The 18,434-nt window shown below is 44.2% G+C and overlaps 1 protein-coding gene across 3 annotated transcripts in view; it reads left to right on the top strand.

Annotated features, from left to right (window-relative positions):
* The window catches only part of LOC139294347 (kinase non-catalytic C-lobe domain-containing protein 1), a 32,797-nt gene extending 16,154 nt beyond the window's left edge, over positions 1 to 16,643 (top strand). The window contains exons 15-31 of one of the 3 annotated variants that reach the window (XM_070916207.1): positions 633 to 1,330; positions 2,068 to 2,206; positions 4,735 to 4,993; positions 7,075 to 7,434; positions 8,360 to 8,453; positions 8,545 to 8,642; positions 8,746 to 8,930; positions 10,343 to 10,453; positions 10,629 to 10,776; positions 11,171 to 11,326; positions 11,739 to 11,945; positions 12,117 to 12,199; positions 12,732 to 12,885; positions 13,905 to 14,027; positions 14,370 to 14,429; positions 14,852 to 15,009; positions 16,415 to 16,643. In XM_070916207.1, coding sequence (XP_070772308.1) covers positions 633 to 1,330; positions 2,068 to 2,206; positions 4,735 to 4,993; positions 7,075 to 7,434; positions 8,360 to 8,453; positions 8,545 to 8,642; positions 8,746 to 8,930; positions 10,343 to 10,453; positions 10,629 to 10,776; positions 11,171 to 11,326; positions 11,739 to 11,945; positions 12,117 to 12,199; positions 12,732 to 12,885; positions 13,905 to 14,027; positions 14,370 to 14,429; positions 14,852 to 15,009; positions 16,415 to 16,643 — 3,262 coding nt within the window. Of the gene's footprint in view, positions 1 to 632; positions 1,331 to 2,067; positions 2,207 to 4,719; positions 4,995 to 7,074; positions 7,435 to 8,359; positions 8,454 to 8,544; positions 8,643 to 8,745; positions 8,931 to 10,342; positions 10,454 to 10,628; positions 10,777 to 11,170; positions 11,327 to 11,738; positions 11,946 to 12,116; positions 12,200 to 12,731; positions 12,886 to 13,904; positions 14,028 to 14,369; positions 14,430 to 14,851; positions 15,010 to 16,414 lie in introns of all 3 variants that reach the window. The other 2 variants (XM_070916209.1, XM_070916206.1) reach the window with 2 other exon arrangements.
* Positions 16,644 to 18,434: the final 1,791 nt, after the last annotated feature.

Below are 18,434 nucleotides of genomic sequence, written 5' to 3'. Positions count from 1 at the left end.
CATTTATAAATCCAGTTACCAACACCTCACTAATTAACATTCATTTCATTTGTTTAATCCGTACATAAACTAAAGCTTGAAAATGAAACGTGCTTTTTCAAGGAATTATGTGCCAACTGACTTCCTGCTGGCTCCACACACACAAATGGCATAAATAATGATTGTGTTTTTGGGCCTGAGTGAAACCACGGCACTAAAAGTCGCCTCCACTGGTTGCCTGGCAACCTCATGGTCACGACAAGACTCCAGGAAGTTACTGCGGCTGGCTAAGAAATAGTCCAGCACATAACCCCCCCCCCCCCCCCCACACACACACACACAAACCACAAACTGTTGTTTTGCACTTAATTGTACACATTAAACAGACGAGATATAATGTGTTAATTAATGAGCTTGTAGGCTGGTAGTCAGATTTTGTAACCTTTGGGAAGAATTAGGCTAGTTGTTTTCCCCTGCTTCTAGTCTTTATGCTAAGCTAAGCTACTCGGCTGTGACATCATATTTAACGGACAGATACGAGTGGTATCAATCTTCTATTTCTTTAAAGAAAAAAAAAATTTAAACTAATACCTACACAAAATGCTGCACGGCTTTGAAAGGAGAACGCTTATTAGGGATTGTTTCTTTCACAGGACTGTGGATGAATTCGCCGAAAGCAGTGAACACATCGAGGAAAGGGGCCGTGATTTCACTCCTGCACCGACTGAACCAAATCTACTTACCCAGGCGATGCCTGTTAATCAGGCAGCCGTAACTACAACTTCTACAACTTCCAGTGACAAGATACTGGTCAACTCTCCATCTACTCTCCCTGATATTTCCCGTCTTGAAGTCTCTCTTCCCCCTCCATTATCCACTAACCTCAACGGTTGTGGTGTTTTTAACAATTACCTCTTCCGTCAGGACCCCACAACAGGACATCTTTCCTTAGTGCCTGTGCAGGTTAGGGCTCCCGAGTCTCTCCTCGGGTTGGATATAAATCTCTCCATGGTGCCACAGCCTCTGCAGGGACTAATCACAGGTCCAGAAAGCACTGATAGTCCATTCATTAACTGTCTGAATGTGCCTGTGAGTCCTGAACTCCAGGATCATGGCCCACCATCATCTTATTTTAATGGTAACACCGTCATCTCTGACAGCCCCCTGGAGCACTGTGTGCCCAGAGCTTACAATGGACAAACAAATCCAAGAGCACAAGGTGAGAACCAGTCTCCTTCAGAGTCCGTCACCCCTAAAGTGCACCCTGCCCTGCAGGAGGTGATTGACCTGCTCAAGGGAGAGTTTTCACTGGATGGGTATTTGGACAATGGACACGAGGACGTTGTCATGGGTATGTATCTTTGTGTGATAATATTATTTTATCATTGCTGCATTGGTTTACAGAAAAATGCTCTCGCTTGTTTGTTTTTCTTTAAACCAATCGCAGTCATCATCAGGTTGCAACTACTGCATTATACATATAGTCTCTGTATTAAATGATATATATTTATTTTGTATGAAAAATACATTTGTGGTGATTTGTGTAGTCCAGTAAAAATACCAACCCTTGGTTCATGTTTACAGAGAAACTCGTAACGTTGCCATTTCCTTATGCTTCCTGTTTGGTAATATTTGTTCTAAGAAGGTTCCAAGAACATCTAGAAGAGAAAGTGTTCCTCCAAGGTTGTTTTGAACATACTTATATAGCAGAACATCTAGAGAACGTTCCTTGAACACTGCTTTTGTTGTAATGTCCGCCGCACATGTTGTGTTACGCTGGGAGGTTATTTGGCTCCCCAGCATACAGTTCTCCTACTCTGATAGCAGACTGAGGAGCTGTCAGGACGCCCCGAGGTGGAGAGAAAAAGGTCAGCTTTAGCCCATCTAAAACTCTCACTGTATCCATTGACGTCAGGATGGCACAAGTAAAACAGACAGCGGCAGCGATGCGGAGAACAGACACCCCTTTGTCCGCGAAAGGAAAATCTAAACATTGTTCCTTTATCGCCAGCAATAACACACTCCATAACCTGTGTTGTTCAGACATATTCATATAGAAAATCGACTTTTTTTTTTCTCTTTTCCGAGGGGAGTACATCTTCTCTTTGAAGGACCTCCAGTACCGCACGTTTGCCAGTGTTGTGAAGGAGAGGTTCGGTGATCTGTACTGGGAAGACGACTTGCTGGGTGTACTGCACTGCCTGGTGAACTACAGCCCATCCACGCCGTGAGTAGGACTTCTAACACTCGGTCTGTCTTTCCCTTTAAGCCAGGGGTGTCAAACTCATTTCACATCGCGGGCCGCATACGGCCTAGGAAGATGTCAAGTGGGCCGGACCATTCAAATTGTAGCATACTCAGCTATAAATAACAAAAATGTCATGTCTTTCCTTTGTTTTAGTGTAACGAAGTACAAGAACATTAGGAAAAACTTGATATTTAATGAACTATTCTTTTACAAAACATTTCATGAAACACCTCAGATTTCTTTAGAGAAACGTGCAATTTACTTTTATCATTTATTACCCACCAGCGATTCATTAATCTTCTCTCTTCTCAGTTGTCCTTGCAAACTGTTGTATTTTTCGCCGCGAAGAGTCTCATAGTGGCGCCGAATATTGTATTCCTTAAGTACCGACACTTGTTGCAAACACACCAAGCACAAAGGTTTCCCGTGTATCTCCGTAAATAAATAAGACGTGGTCCATTTTTCTTGGAAAATTCTACACTCTGTATCCACTTTTCTTCTTTTTGATAATGACATTTTGGCTAATGAGGGTGTAGCGGGCAGGTAGAGAACAGGGTAGAAACAACGTTGTACCAAACAGCAGATGGCGCATTGATACCATCTGCTGTTTGGTCTGTCTCAGTGATGCGGCGTGTCTTCTGCTCTGACCAAAACAGTGCGCCCCTAGCGGATAATTCTTGAAAAGCATTTAATTTAAAAAATCAAATCAAGTCTTTTATGGATTTTGTCACTTTCAAATTCATCCTGCGGGCCTGATAGAACCTCCTTGCGGGCCGGTTCCTGTCTGGAGGACCAAACAAAGGACCTGACAAGCGGCTGCTCGGTTTCAGACATGAATCGCTGCCCAAAATATCTGGATTTTTCAGAGATTCAAATAATAATGATAATACTGAAGAGAAAATGAAATGGCAATCCTGGTAATGCTATTACAGGCCTTTCAACACAGCACCAGTGCACTGGGAGTGACATGTTTCGCACCATATTTTCACACATCGAAATCAATTAAGTGAGCTCAGTCAGAGCACGCGTCGCTGGTGCAGCAGCGAGCGATTTAAATAGTGACAAGCGTCTGTACAACACGCCACAACAACGCCATTTTCGCAGTGGTTACAGTATCACCTCTTGACGGATTACGGCACGTAAAAAGTTCCAGTCCCTTATTTCAGTTTTAATGACAGAATCAGTTCAGATTCTGAAATAAGGTTGTTTTTTTTTTGTTTTTGTTTTTTTTGTTTTTTTTGCATCAGTGTTTAATCCTCAGAATAAATGACTGTTTTTCAGGGGGGTGGTTTGTCGAATGAATCGCATCAGCACAATTAAGCCTACATTATGAGTTAAAGAGATTGTCTTGGGTGTCAGAATAATTACCCCGAATTGAAAAAGGATATCTTGTCAACAACAAAACAGCCAGCGCTTCCGCGTGAACGGTGAGATGCCCAGATTTGGCTGCTCGTCGTCAGATATTTAATTTATTCTCAAGCCGGATCTGAAGAACAGTCGCGCGGGGTGAACGTGACCTCTCCTCCTCTGCACACTTCCGAACGCATGTGCACACCCATACACAGCATCCAAATGAGCATTAATACAATATGCGCTTCATGCATAAACACACGAAGTTCAGCCTGCAGCTTAAGTGGTCCCTATGGTAACAGCTTTGCAACATGTGTGTTAGCGCTGGGGATCTGCCAACATTGAAGATACATGTAAAGCCTCTTCTGCATTGTTACTGATATGCTGACAAGTAGCTCTGAGTATGTGTGTGTGTGTGTGTGTGGGGGGGCTTTAAGTGTAGAAATGAATACATGAATGATGGCAACAAATTCCATGCTTGGCACTTCTCTCTTCATTTACATGTAAGCTAGAGACGAGTGGAGGGACACGAGCCTGTCCGCTCTCGCAGACGTCTTTTTGTCCAGGCGTTGCCATGCTCTTACGCTCAGGGCAATATGTTGGAGAGGCCCTTTAATCTGCTGTGGTAGGGAGACATCACAGCTGTGCAGAGAGATAGACACTCTTCCTCCAGGGCTCAGCCGTGGAGGGTTATGTTTTGCCACTGGTTCCAGTGACTCTGAGGGGACAGGGGGAGGACTGCAGCCTCTCTGTTGAGAGATGGTCCATTCTAACTCTGACGTGGACTGGAGCGGACGGTGTCACTGTTTGGGCGCAGTTCAATTTTACGGATCGATTGGTTGCAAGTACACGTGATCTGCAAGATGTGAGCGGCAAGCCGTATAATGTTTGAACTGAGGCTTTGATGGCGGTGACTGTTGATATGAGTGACTGCGTTTTCACATTAAATCAGTAAAAGCACTGCTGTAGAAGCTGTATGCTGTTTCGTGGATCCTTGCTCATCTGTGAAGTTTGTCGACTTGTTTTGCTTCCTTCCAATTATCTTTTTTATGACATACTCAAACGCATATGATTGGTGTCATTCTTTACATAAGTGCTAATTGCCTTTGAACACGCTGTGTGTGTGTGTTTGCTCTCTCTTTATGCGCCTCCTGCAGCGGCTCTAATGAGCAGCCTCCATCAAAGGCTGTGAAAAGGGCAGCCCTCACCCCACCCTTGGTAGCCGCCGTCTGGGGAGGCAAGAGGGACGATTGCCTGTACGGTTGTCTGGACCTGAATGGGAACCTTCACACGTCCAGTCCTGCCGCTGTGGGTTCTTGGGAAGGATCCGAGGCCCCATCCTGTCATGGAGAACCTGAGGCTGCGCTCGAAGATCTTGAATTGAGATCGGAGGAGAGTCAACGCTCCGTCTGTCAAGGTAGGAGACAGACTCACTCCATATCATTTGTATTGTTTCGACAAAGATTAATCCCGGTTAAGTTACAGTGTGTAATAATGATTTAAATAATCTTGGTCATGGGGAAACACATGCGTTGGGTTGAGTTCCGGTTCAATTTTGGATCCAGTTCTGAGTTAATAAAATACACGGGTTTGTTCATGTAGTCAGCTAAATGCAAAATATGCATCGATGTGGCAAAACGTCTGTTAATGTAATGCTAATATTTAAGAACTAAAACTCAAAGATGACTTTATATCTTTTGTAACACAAATAAAACTGTGTAAAAAATGTAACTGCAGTGGTGGAGCTATTTTTAGATATTTAGTATCAATAAAAATCAATAAAAATACAAGTAGAAGTCCTTCACTAAAAATGTCACATTAGTAAAACTATGCCAGTGTTATTAGTAAAATGTACTTGAAGTAAAAGCTCTCAAAATTTCAGACAAATTGCGCCTGTCAGTGTTTTTCTGTTATATATAATATTATTACTTTGTTATTACTGATGCATTCATTCGTAAGTAGCGTTTGACTGTTGCAGTAGGTCAATGTGGAGCTCTTTAATATACCGTTGGGTTTAATATATAACAGTGCGTCACATTTTATAAGTTGGTTATATGTTTTGCACATAAAATCTTTATCTGTAAAATAGCTGTCACCTAAAGCAGTCAGATAAATGTAGTGCAGTAAAAAGTACAATGTTTCCGCCTGAATTGGAGTGGAGTGTTTCCATTTCATGCTCATTTGTACTTCTTCTCAGTAAATATCCTGAGTTACAATCTAACAGTGCTTCACTGAATATTTTATGCTTCAGATTTGGCACTCGAACTGATTGAAATTTGGTAGTCAAAGGTCAACCTCACTGTGACATCATAATGTCCTGGAAAAAAACACTAAATTCAACGCCATGACTAAGAAACAGAAGGGCAGATTGTGACCATATTTCACAGCTGGTCAGACACTGAACATGTGACACTTTGGACTCAAAGGTCAAAGGTCATTTTGACGTCAACATGGGTTTTCAGCCATAGTTTAAGAATGAATTGGGCCATTTTACACACACATGTTGACTGGGACGACACAATGAGTGAGCAATAACCAGCACAGTAAAGGCTCTCCTCCATCCTGCCAATTCTGCCTTTCACTTCCTGCCTGCGTCGTCAGAATCATGTGACTGCAAACAACGTGATGGAGCGCGCCGATCTGATCGTGCTCCCGTGAGCCAGCAGAAAACAAAAGCACCACATTTCGTGTAGCTATGCTCGATAAGAATCCGTCTTTACAGAGCAGTCAAGTACACGTGTACCTGTTTAGCCGATGCATCTCTGATGATCCTTCATTAATCAGTTCAACAGTGTTTATTCTCTGGAATCATACAGATGTATCATCAATATGGTGATGATATAATTCTAGGATTAAGTGCTTCCTCCTCAAGCAAACTACTTAAATAGATTCATTTAGAGATTTTTGAGGATTTGCATTTGATAAGCAGGTTCAATACTGGCTACTGGTTGAAAAAAATACTGTTGAACCCCAACCCATCTGTGGTGTTTTGATATATTTCACTTTATTTGGCTGCTGACTGCGGTCATGGGAGCTGTGACTGGCTGTTGGATGCTGCTCTTAAGATTGAAGCGCATTCACAAGAGTCCAAGCCACTCCAAAAATCTTTTTCTCCTCTGGAGCTCATTCCTGGCCAATGAGACTCTCACACACACACACACACACACACACTCTTCGTCTGCATTTGTTGTGCTATTAAATAATGCTATATGGGGTCTTGATTACAAACAAGGTCTTACAAGGTACTTGTAGAGAAGAGATACAAAGATAGCGATAGAAGAAGTTGAGCTTGAATTGCCTTTAAGCTCATCAGCCGAACAGTGGATGCATTGTGCAGCCACGACAGGGTTAGCAACAAATACCCCCCAGCGCCACACACTCTGTGTTTCGTCTTCACAAATCCTGTTTTTTTTTTTTTTTGCTCTCCATGTGATTCAGTCCCTCTCTCGCTCTCTTCTCTTCGGCCTCTCTCTCTCGCTCCACTGTCCCTGTTTACTGGTCGAGGCATGAGCACTGACGGTTCGGACGCAGGGGTCATGGAGGGAGGAGACCATTCAGCGGGGGGCAGCGATGAAAGCCCCTCTGAAGCTGAGTTTCTGTCGAGGAGAGAAGAATGCCTGATGGGAGCCCACGACGAGCAGATGAGCCCCGACTCGGAGGACATGGAGGACAGTGACTCTCTGCTGTCAGAGCGGCTCCTCTCGCCCGGATCCAGAACAGAGGGACCGGGTCTCAGCTTCAGCCCAGGCTGGGCCTTGGCCTTCTTTGGAGAAGATTGTTTTAGTCCAGAGGTGATCCAGTATGCAGTGAATCTGGGGCAGCACACAGAGTCACCATGCCTGGATGTGAAAACACAGGTGGGTAAACCTGTGAAGCTTCCTGCCAGTGAGTCAAATTTGACCTTTAACGCTGTGTGTTTGAACGAACAGCAGCCTGCGTGAAGCAGCTGATTTATTTATCAGATTCGGTTACACTAATACAATGAAGTGTATGTCATAAAGTATGTGTTTTTATGTAATGCATGTTGCAGTTGTGATAGTTGTGTAATGCAAAGGCTGATATTCTATCATGGACTGAAAGACGGACTGGTCAGGTTTTCAGCAAGAACATTCTTGGTATATTTCCATCAAAATATTCTCTAAAATGATTTCTTTGTGTGTCATTACTTTATGTTTCTAAACTGCAGATTGAAAATGTTATTTAATTCAGCATTTTCATTTCCATTCTGTATGCATTTTATCCTATGTATTATGTTACACCCAAATGCTTTTTTCACTTCCTAGTTTCATTCAGCCCTTCACCTGTTTTATGATTAAGTGCAGGAATTATTTCCCTATCTGTAATGAAGTGGGGCACGGTCGGGCTTTGGGGTAAATAGGACGAGAACATGTGGGGGGGGGGGCACTTTTGGATAATTGGCATGTTATTCTCTCCAAACTGGATCTGAATATTAATATGTTGAACTTAGCCCTTGGCAGAGGAAGTTATTATCATTTGCAAAAGAATATTAATGAATCGTCTTTGTGTTTGCGCACTTTGATGGCACCACTGCTCCTTCAGAGGGTTTGTGCAGCAGCTAATAACACACCTTAAGAGCCGTTGCTGCTGCAACTTCTCACTCATTTCACTTCAAAAGAGCTGTTGCTTTCTGTTGCCACGGTGAAGAGAGGGAGAAAAAACACTAAACGCTGCCCCGTACACGCTGGAAACACCCGAAGGCCTCTTTCAGTGGAAGGCATGTGGTGTTATTTTAGAGCCTTTTGTGTGACTTCCTTTGAACAGGAACTGCAGCAGCAGCTGATAATTGAAACAAGGAATCTAAAGAAAACAAGAAACTTCTACCAGAAGCTGATTCAACAAGAGAGAAAAAACAAAGGTTGGGTACACATTTCATAACACTGCTAGTGTACGAAAATGCCATGCGTAGCTGCCGGCAGGATCAATAAAACAGTGTGTGTGTCCCAAAGGTTCTGAGAGCAAACTGATGCTGTCCAAACTCAAGTCCCAGTTTGAAGAACTGCGATCCAAAGTGGTCTTCTTGGATTGTGTGAAGAAATACCTTGAGGTACTGACAAAGCTCTACAATTCCCATCACGGCTATCTCTCATTCATTTCACAACAACAACTTCCATCCTTTCATGTGATTTTTTTTTTTGTATTTTCTCCAGATTCTGAGTGTGGACCAGTGGGGTCTGGAGGTTTCATTACTGCCTTCTTTGGCTGTCTCTGGACCTGGCTCTTTGGACCTCCAACCCTCTGAGGACCCATCTGTTCTGAGCTATGGCACCAGTAAAGGGAAGAGCACTCTGCAAGCCGGCTCTCCTCTGGGCCTCATGGCTTACCTCTACGCCAGGTATTATTAATGAGGGTTTAAATTAGAAAAGCGCTAGCCGTTGCTTTTCTCTAGTAAAGTCATGGGGTCGTATGAGTTGTGCTAATGTCTCAAAGTGTGGTCCAGTTCTATTATTTATCCTCCCTGCTGCATTTGATCCATCCAACAGGGGGATTTCACAAGGACTCGGGTCTGAAAATTACCGAAAAACAGCAAAAACGGAAGAAGATCCTTGATGTTACTGTTTCATTACAGCTGGTTTCACAGCAGTATATTGCTGCTACCTGTGATGTCTTTAGCCACGCTGGCAGCTGAAATATCTCTACAGCTATTTGATGGATGGCCATGAAATTTTGTACAGACATTCACGGCCCCCAGAGGATGACTTTTCATATACCACCTGGTCAACATTTCACTTCATTTGTTTTATGACCAAAAAAACATCCTTATCTTTAATATATCCATCTGTGCTCTTGAGTGTGGTAAAATACTACAAGCTGCACGTTTACTGTGGTTAGAGACACTCTTACACGTTACTACAATGTAAACCTTATTCCTCCAAATACATTCAGGTTTGAATTTGTCTCTGCCACTGTCATGCTCTCTCTGCCTAGGCTGGTTGTGTCGCCATGGGAAACGGCATCAACTATCAGAGAAACAGGGACACAATGAATCATTTTTGTCAGCCTCTTTTATTTCCCACCGCCTCAAGCTGAAGCTGTTTTTTTTTTTTTTACTTCTAAAAGGCTTTGATAAGGCTTGTTTTCAGTTTATGTCCTCAACGGCTCAGTGAATGTATTACATTACATTGTATTTCAGTCAAACTACAGAAACAATTACAGCAAGAGCTCGACACAGGCCAGGGTGTGAGTATTTTACTTTTTTTTGCCCCGGATTTTGCCTCTCAGCAACATGCGAGCTGCTCTACCGTCTCAGTGTGTTAGCTTGTCGGGACTGTGTGCCGCTTGTGTATGGTGCTGCTATTTCGGGCAAAAAAAGAATTTAGCTATTTTTATCAGAATCAGAATCAGAATCAGATTATTGATCCCCGGGGGGGATAAATTGTACAATTTATTTACAGATAATAACGCTGCTCACCAATCAGAGACAGTGGCCTTTTCAGTAAATATTATTATTGAGTTTAAAGGTTCATTGTTGACATTAAATGGTAGTTTGAAATTGTTGCGTTTTTATATGACATGATAAGTTTTTCAAAAGGTATCATGGGCTAGTGCATTATAATGCAGCAGTTTATGTGTATTTTTGGAATACTAACATTACGTCACATGATGATTATCTAATCTTGTGTTGCCACGGGTAACTAATTCCTTACTTTGCAGTGTGATGTGTAATATTACATTTCATTGAACGGTGTTATCAAACTGTGTCGGTTTCTGAACTGTTCAGTGTCGCTCTGTTCCCTTTCATCACAGAAATGTTGCTGTGGAGGGCTACATCCAGCAGTTCCTGTACACCTATCGTTTCCTCTGCACTCCTGAGCAGCTACTGCAGTTCATCATGGATAAATTCACCAGTGCTGCAAGGTACTGTATATCCTGTGGCTCGTTACACAGAGAAACAGCTACAGTACAGAACAGTGCAGTATGCCAAGAAAACCCATGAGAATCTCCTGTTCAGCCTCTGCTGCAAGCTTCAAAACATAATGCACTGTATCTCTTGCACTGATTGTATGACGATTATGTTTGTCTTCCATGGCAGACAAGGTCCAGACATGTCAGGAGACAGTGAAAAGATCTTCCATCGCAGTTTGGACCTGCTCCAGTTCTGGGTAACAGACTGTAGACGGGTGGACTTCACACCCAAGTCCAGCCTGGTGGATACGTTAGAAACCTTCCTGAATACTGAGGTAACCACACAAGAATACATGTTGCGCTGTACAGAGATGACTTGTCAGTCTGTGACATACAGTATTTCACCCTGGAGTTCTCGGTCTTAAATTTTAAGAGTTCCTGAAGCATCCTGCTCATGCCACCTACACACTCCGTCTTCTTGTCAATTATACTCGACCTCTCTGCTGTTGGAAGCATCACACTTCCTGTGTGTCAACATATTTTGAAGACCATCAGATGCTGGGTAGTGAAATATTTCATGAAGCACGCAACTCAAATCACCAGTGCAGCAAGCATAGATATAGACAGAGCATCGCTATTAGATGCAGTTTAACTGTGTAAGCTGTTCCACGGCGCCTCTTTGTCTCCTTATGGAATGTACCATGTCTACGTTCTGTGCTTTTCCCACAGGTGATTCCTGTAGACAGCCGAGGGGAGGCCGTGCTTGCTGCTCTCCACAGCCCTCCATGTACGACTTGGAGCCAAGGCAGAGGAAGCCTGATCAGCCTTGAGGAAGACGACGAGTCTGTGTGTCTGTATTCGTCTACTGAGGATCTTGGGAGAAAGGTCAGTTTGATGTGGTGACGAGTCATGCAAGGCTTTGTTTGGAGTTTGTAAATACTACCCTCTGTCCTGTAGTGGTCAGCTACAACACAGTGCAATAGAAACTGTTCATACTGTGCAGTCTTCTGGACTGAGCTTTTACTTCTGTTGGAGACAACAAACATGCAAACATGCTCCTGCCAAAGTCCATACCTAACAGCTGGACTTAATCTGTGGAAGAATGCAAAGTGTGTTAGGTTTTTATTTAGAAAATGACTGGTGATAAGTAGACTGTATTTGAAACATAAATCTCCTGTATTGATTGTGTTGTCTGGCTGCTGTTGAACAAGAGCACCCTGCATGAAATACAAAACAGCTGCAATGTTACAGTACGGTGAGTTTACATAATAATTCAGAGCATGCATCCTCTCTTCAGTGGAGATTCTCAAGAGTAGTGGAGCCCTCTGCGTCCCTGCCTAAAGAGAAGGCCTTCTCCATTGCCGCGGCCCTGCCTATGCCTTGCTACGGCTCCATGGTGGACGACCTCTCCAACGTCTGCCTGCACCGCGAGGAGCGTCTCCCCTTCAGCCAGAATGAATACAGCGCACAGCACATAGCCCAACAGCTCACCCTCCTGCAGCAGGTACACACACACACACACACACACACACACACACACACACAGTGTGCAGTCCACTCCCTGGCCTTGCTCTCAAGTTGTTGTTGTTGTCTCTTTTCACCACTAGAGGGAGACATGGCTTTGTGAATGCAAAGTAAGACCCTGATAAATACTGTTACACCTTTTGTGACACAGGAATTGTTCCAAGGATGTCATCCAGTTCATTTCCTCAACTCCAGAATACAAGGAGTCGGGGACAAAGTCTTGACCGCTAACAAGTGAGTACAATGTTCCAGCTTAACACTAAATGTACTTAATTTACATACAAGTGGGTGACAAATCGAAAGAAAAAACAACAGAAAGCTTATTAGTAAGGTGTTATTCCTCCTTGACATAGATCTCCCAAGTCTCTGAAATCTGTTGATGATGATGATGATGATGGTGGTGGAGAGCGCTGTCTAACACGTCACTCCAAAATGTGACGTGCGAAGAGCTGGTGACTCTGAAGGCCACAGCATTTGAGTCACATCATTTCCATTCTGGGTTTTTTTTTTCTTTGTCATTTAGTTGAACAAGAAATGCGAAAAATGCCTGTTAATCATTTTCTGAAGCCTAAAGTGACAAAGAAAATACCTCACATTTCAGAATATCAAACCAGCCCGTGTTTGGCATTTTTGCTTCATTTTACTGATAAATTATCAAAATTTGTGGCAATTAGTTTTCTGGTAATTCATTTATTATCGTTTCAGTAATAATTCCTGAATATAGATTTTCTACATTTTCCCACACCTCTTGTTTTCCTCCCACCAGGAATGTGTCTCAGCATATCCCGCCAGCAGAGGGCAGCAGTCTGCTTGCATGTGAGGGGACGCCATCAGACAGCCACCTCCAGCAGCTGCTCACATATGCTGACAGTGTCGCTAACTGGATCTCTGCTGAAATAGTCATCTGTGACTCCGTCAAGGTGAGAGGAGATGTACCTCATGAAAGTAACAGTCAGCTGGGGGGGGGGGCTGCCTTTTACTGTCACAGCATGCGCTTTGATTTCTCATCGGACATGGACTCCCATGTCAGTCACAGACCTGCCCTATATGTGCTTCTGGTTTATAGACAGTTAGGAACAAGGACACATGGGTCTAAAACCTCAAAGAGTTCTTTGGTAAATGTCTTTTCAGGCTTCATGAGCTGTCACAAATTAATTGTTATTATTATTATTATTATTATTGGACACTTTTTGTTCTTCAGCTACCTCCTCATACTTTCACACAGACGCTCCATTCAAACTTTAAAATGTTCAACTTGTTTAAGACATGTGTGCATCCCTTCTGATTTTTGATAACTTTCATACTGACATGGCAGCTCAAATACTGACACTTCAGCTATTTACAGTGTACTTAAACTATCTCTGGTGCTTCAACTGACATTCCAGCGGCTTTCACCTCTTTACTCTTTTATCTTTCACACTTCAACTACTTTCAGTACTAACACACAAAGCCGACAATTCAACTGCTTCCACCTCTTTCTCTTTAAATTACTTTTCAAATGCTCTCATCTGTCACACTTCAACTGACAGCTGACAATTCAACTGCTTACAGGGCCTGAATTAGAAATACAAATTTTCAGTGATTACACTTCAACTGATTGCAACTGCTTTTGGGTCTTCACTTCAAAAGACGCTTTCAAGGCTTTCAGTGCTTCATCTTACACTGCAACTCCCATTCAACATCTCAGATGCAATGAACATTTTAAGACATTTGAACCTGTTCGCAGTGTTTGCACCTGCATTTCTCAGCGTAACCGAGCACACTTATGACATTGACTACATATATTTTTCTTATTTTTCCAGTGGACATGCTTCTGCAGCCTCCTGTAGTCCCAAGAAAAGCATACCACTGTAAAAAGAACAAACTACTAGGTTTTTGCATTTTGCCCTGTTTAGCATTTTTCCTCTTTTTTTTCATTGCAAGCTCTCCTCTGTTGTAGACACAAGTGGCTTTGCTGACCAAGTATCTGTGGATAGGAAAGCACTGCTACGAAGCAAGGAACTTTGCCACAGCCATGCAGGTCCTCGGAGGCCTGGACAACGTGATTGTCAAGCAATTACCAGTAAGGCTGCGTCTCGTAAATTCCCCCTCACACAAATTCTGACTTTCTGCAATAAGTCAGATGTCCGCAAGCTAAATGTTTTCTTCAGCTGTGATAAAATTGGTTGGTGTTTAATTAGTTTCACAAATTGGAAAATTAGCATTAATGCATTCAAATGTGGGAAGCGTGAGCGCGTCGAGGAGGAATGTGGCCCGCGAACAGGAGTGAAAAAAAACCTCACAATTAAAAGACACCATTGTCGAGAAAATATAAGAAATTTCCACATTTCCATCTGAAGGCTGGTTATATTCATTGACTCATTTTGGATCTCCTATATAAAACTTCCTCCTCTCTTGCCAACAGGCTTGGAAACATCTGTCTTCCAAGGTGTGTGAGATCCTGGAGGAGCTACGAGCCGTGCAGGTGTGTGTGTGTGTGTGTGTGTGTGTGTGTTTGAGCAAGCACACACGTATGTTGTTTGTAACTGAAGGCTTGGCTGGTCACATATTGTGAAACTGGGCTGCAGGGCAAACAAATCAATAGAAAAACAGCTTCAAGCAACTCGCCTGTGTAATGAGGGCTTACAGCTGGCTCTGCTTCTGAAAGTTACCCTCAAAAGAGCCCGATGCCTCAAACATTATGCGCCACTCTCCTACCAGATATTTAGCGGTATTTCAACATGTAGCATTCATTGGCTTTTGAAATGTAGAGAGGCTCAATTTGTTGAAAATCCTCTATTACTGCGTCAAGCACCTGAGACTTTAGCTTAATGGGAAATGTTCTAAATGTTCTGTTCCACTAAGAACTCATTTATTTACTGTGCGGATGAATCGCTCCCTCCTCAGGTGTTTCTGAAGAGTGACGACCTGTGTCTGATGGGGGGCGAGCACACGAGGAGGAGGCCCACCCTGCCATCGGCGCACATCCTGGCCATGCACGTCCAGCAGCTGGAGATCGGAGCCTTCACCCTCACTACTGGAGCTTACAAGTGGACCAAGCTCAGGTGAGGGGGAGACCGGGTGGTTTTTTTAGAGCTGTAATGAGCCGCTGTGGCCCGGCCAACCTTTCGTCTGTTCTGTTTCTGCTTCTATCTCTTAGCGTCCGGTCTCTATTGTAAACAAAAGTTAAAAAGATTTCATTCCGGATCGTCTCACACAGCCCACTATAAATTCCTCAAAGTCTGGAGCGCACGTTCACATTCATGGGGCGTTCGCATGACCTGGCAGGGTTGGGGTTGGAGCACAAAATAAAGTTCAAGAAGTCCATATGAAAGTCCTGCGTGGTGTAACTGTGTTACTACATTAAAAATCAAATGAGTCTCCACTGTGCAGCCCATGTATTGGATGAGGAAATATTATATTAGCACGTTCTTATTGCCACGCTCAGACATTTACTGTTATATGTTTATATATCCACATTAGAAAAACACAAATTACTATTAACTAATAACAGAACTAGCCAATCCCGGCGTTGTAAGTGGGAGCTCATCTAATTAGCGCAGCTACGACTGCTAATATATAAAACTGCCGCTCGTTGTCTTCCAGGTGTGGCTGTCCTCGCCACTATACGTCATGTTGTGTAACTGGTCAAACAAGCATCAGATATCCACCTACGCAACGCAAAACATTCCCATTTCTGGTGTAGGCAGGAAGTTAAAAGAGACGACATCTCTGCGGAGCACTTCCGTGTTGCTGAGAAACATTAGGTGGAAAATCCATGATGGGAAGTGCCTGTAATATTACAGCCATATTTTTACTGCATGCTGGAATTTGCCCTAATTTTATTCAGTTAGAGGTGTGATATTGGTGAAATGTGCATACGGCCAGTGAAATTAGCCGGGTACCTATCCCTGCAGTGACACAGAATATTAACAGTTAGTGCCGTTAACTGTAAATCAGCTCTCTCCCCACATCCCAAGTATCCATCTATGACAAAGTCGGCCAACTCCCTGTGAGGACGCATTTTCCTGTGTCCTTCTCCTTCACTCCAATATGGCTGACCAGATGCTGAGGTCACAGCAAGTGGCGGCTGGATGGTAATGGCACAGCTGTTGAATTCGGGTTGTTGGTCGGGGTGCCAGTGTTGCGCCAGATGGCGCCCGTGGGATGGGGTTTGATTGGAAAAGAGGTTTACTGGCCAGATGCTGAGAGGCGACTGGCTGGAGCCAGATGCTTGGGTCAGGAGATCTAGCAGGGAAAGGCAGAGACACAGCTGGTTGCTGTGGACCCAGGGTTATCCCCGCTCTCTCCAAATCAGGTCACAGGCAAAGCTGATGATGCTGCTAGGAAGAAAGCTCAGGTATGATACGCACCTAGATGTAAATTCTTTTCATGTTTTCACTTTTCCTTTCGTCCTGTATTCCCATTTCATGTTGCTCCATCCTGTCGTCCATCTGTCCTTGGCTCAAGGAGCATAGCAAAGGTTGTGAGTCAGGTCCACGCCTTCCAGGAGGCTGCGTGCCCCTACAGCCCGGACAGGGAGCTGCAGGCCTACCTTCGGCGCCGCATCGCCCGGCTCGCCACCTCTGACATCCACCTCTTGGCCGCCGACAACGATGCCAACTTCCAGCAGTCCAGCGAGCGACAAGCGCGGAGGATCCAGGACACGCTGAGGAGGGTTAAGGCCACTTTCCAGTGAGCCCTGCCCCGGTCGCATCTCACAGCCCAGAGCGAGACACCGCCACCGGCTCAGCACCCCATGTCCAAGCTCAGACTGAGAATCCGTGTCTAAGCCGCGACTGTCAGATGCCTCTGCCGTCCTGGCAGTGGAGCCTTGTGCACTGGGAAACTCTTTTCTGCTCTTATATGTTCTCCGTGTCAAAGGCCCCTTAACTCAAGTCCATAATGTCAGTTTAGACTCCCAGACAAACTTTATTTACAACTCACACTCTTCAGATTACACAAGTTCAGCTGTTGATCACGTTCCTCACAAATCTGTTTGGTTTTCAATGTTAGCATGTTTCTTCGAGAGAGGAAATGTGCGACGTGTGTAATGATTCGTCCTCAGCTCAGACATTTCTTACCTTTTATTTGTGTAATTTAGCTGTTAAGGCCTCTGTGTAATCATATGTGGACTGAACATGGCAGCAATGCAGAATGCATTGTCCAACAACACAGAGCCTGGATGACCAACATGGCAAAGTGGGCATCTGCACCAGAGCCCGAGACCCCCAGGGAGCCCCCAAAACCAAAAGCCACAGGTTCTGTATAACTTCGTTTGGGAATATGCACCACTAAAGCACAATATCGACTGACATGATCAGGGCCTTTTTTTTTTTCATCGTTTTTTCTTTGGTTGTTGGACGCAGCCCCCCCCCCCCAAAAAAAAAAATTCCAAAGCTGTCCAGCCATCCGACATCCGGTTCTGATTGAGTGCACTGGCCCCTTAGTGTGTTGAAGAAGATGTCATTTTAAGGCCCTCATTATTTCAGCTGATACTGTGCTTACAAGGCGCATATTCCTAAATTAGATTGTATTCAATAATATCACCTCCCAGCAAACCTGGCAACATGTGACACTCCAGCAGAGGAATACTGTGCACGTTGCACAGAAAGGGAGACGGAATGGCGGGGAAACAGGGGCCCAGCAGCTAATTTCTACCCCGGGCGCCCCCCCCCCCCAGCAGGTAAATCCAGCCATGTCAAACATTCAAATCTATTTGACGTCGCTGCAATGTGTTTGAGTATATTCCATCCGCTGAACCGTTTATTGATCATAGATGTTGCTTAACCTACAACGCGTCGTTTCTGTTTGTTTACCATATTAGGAGTTTACCGAAGGAGATTTCTACGACTAGATTGGTAAATGAATGTCTGATCTTAGTCCCGTCTAAAACAGTGTGTGGTGACGGGCGAAAGCCAGGCGACACCTTACCCTCCCAGAGGAGATGAGAGAACATAATGAGATGTCGGTGTGAAACATGTTGTTGGAGGAATGATGTTCAGTCAGTGTCTATTTTTCTATTTCCCTGCCCTCTCTCTCTCTCCCCCCCCCCCCCCCCCCCCCCCCCCCACGGTCCTCTGCCGTGAAACACACCGTGGAGATGGAATGTGGCGTGCTATGACGACTTGCTTAATTTAGCCAAATAAATGAGATTTCATAAGCCCTGTCTTGCCAGAGCGTATTATTGTCAGACAATATCCGTGCGAGAGCGGCTCTGTGGCAGGTCGCAGCCCTGTTACGTCTGTCAGGGGATGTGGTGGGAGGAGCTGGAGCTGCCCCCCCCCCCCCCTCTCTCTCTCTCCTCCTGCAAGCATTTAAGGTGTCTATGACTTCATGGTGAACTTAGTGTGCTCTCTTTGGCACTTCCTCTTAATAATCACTGGAGGATTTGCTGCGGCGTAATGCCTACACGGATACACAACCTGACCACGAGGACGCCTCATCACTTTGTCACAGTATTATAGGATGCATTTCTTCTGACCTTTTA

Source organism: Enoplosus armatus, chromosome 12, assembly GCF_043641665.1.
Source record: "Enoplosus armatus isolate fEnoArm2 chromosome 12, fEnoArm2.hap1, whole genome shotgun sequence".
Classification (NCBI taxonomy): Eukaryota; Metazoa; Chordata; class Actinopteri; order Centrarchiformes; family Enoplosidae; genus Enoplosus; species Enoplosus armatus.
The sequence above is the reverse complement of the archived record's forward strand: the minus strand, read 5'-3'. Positions and strand labels throughout refer to the sequence as shown.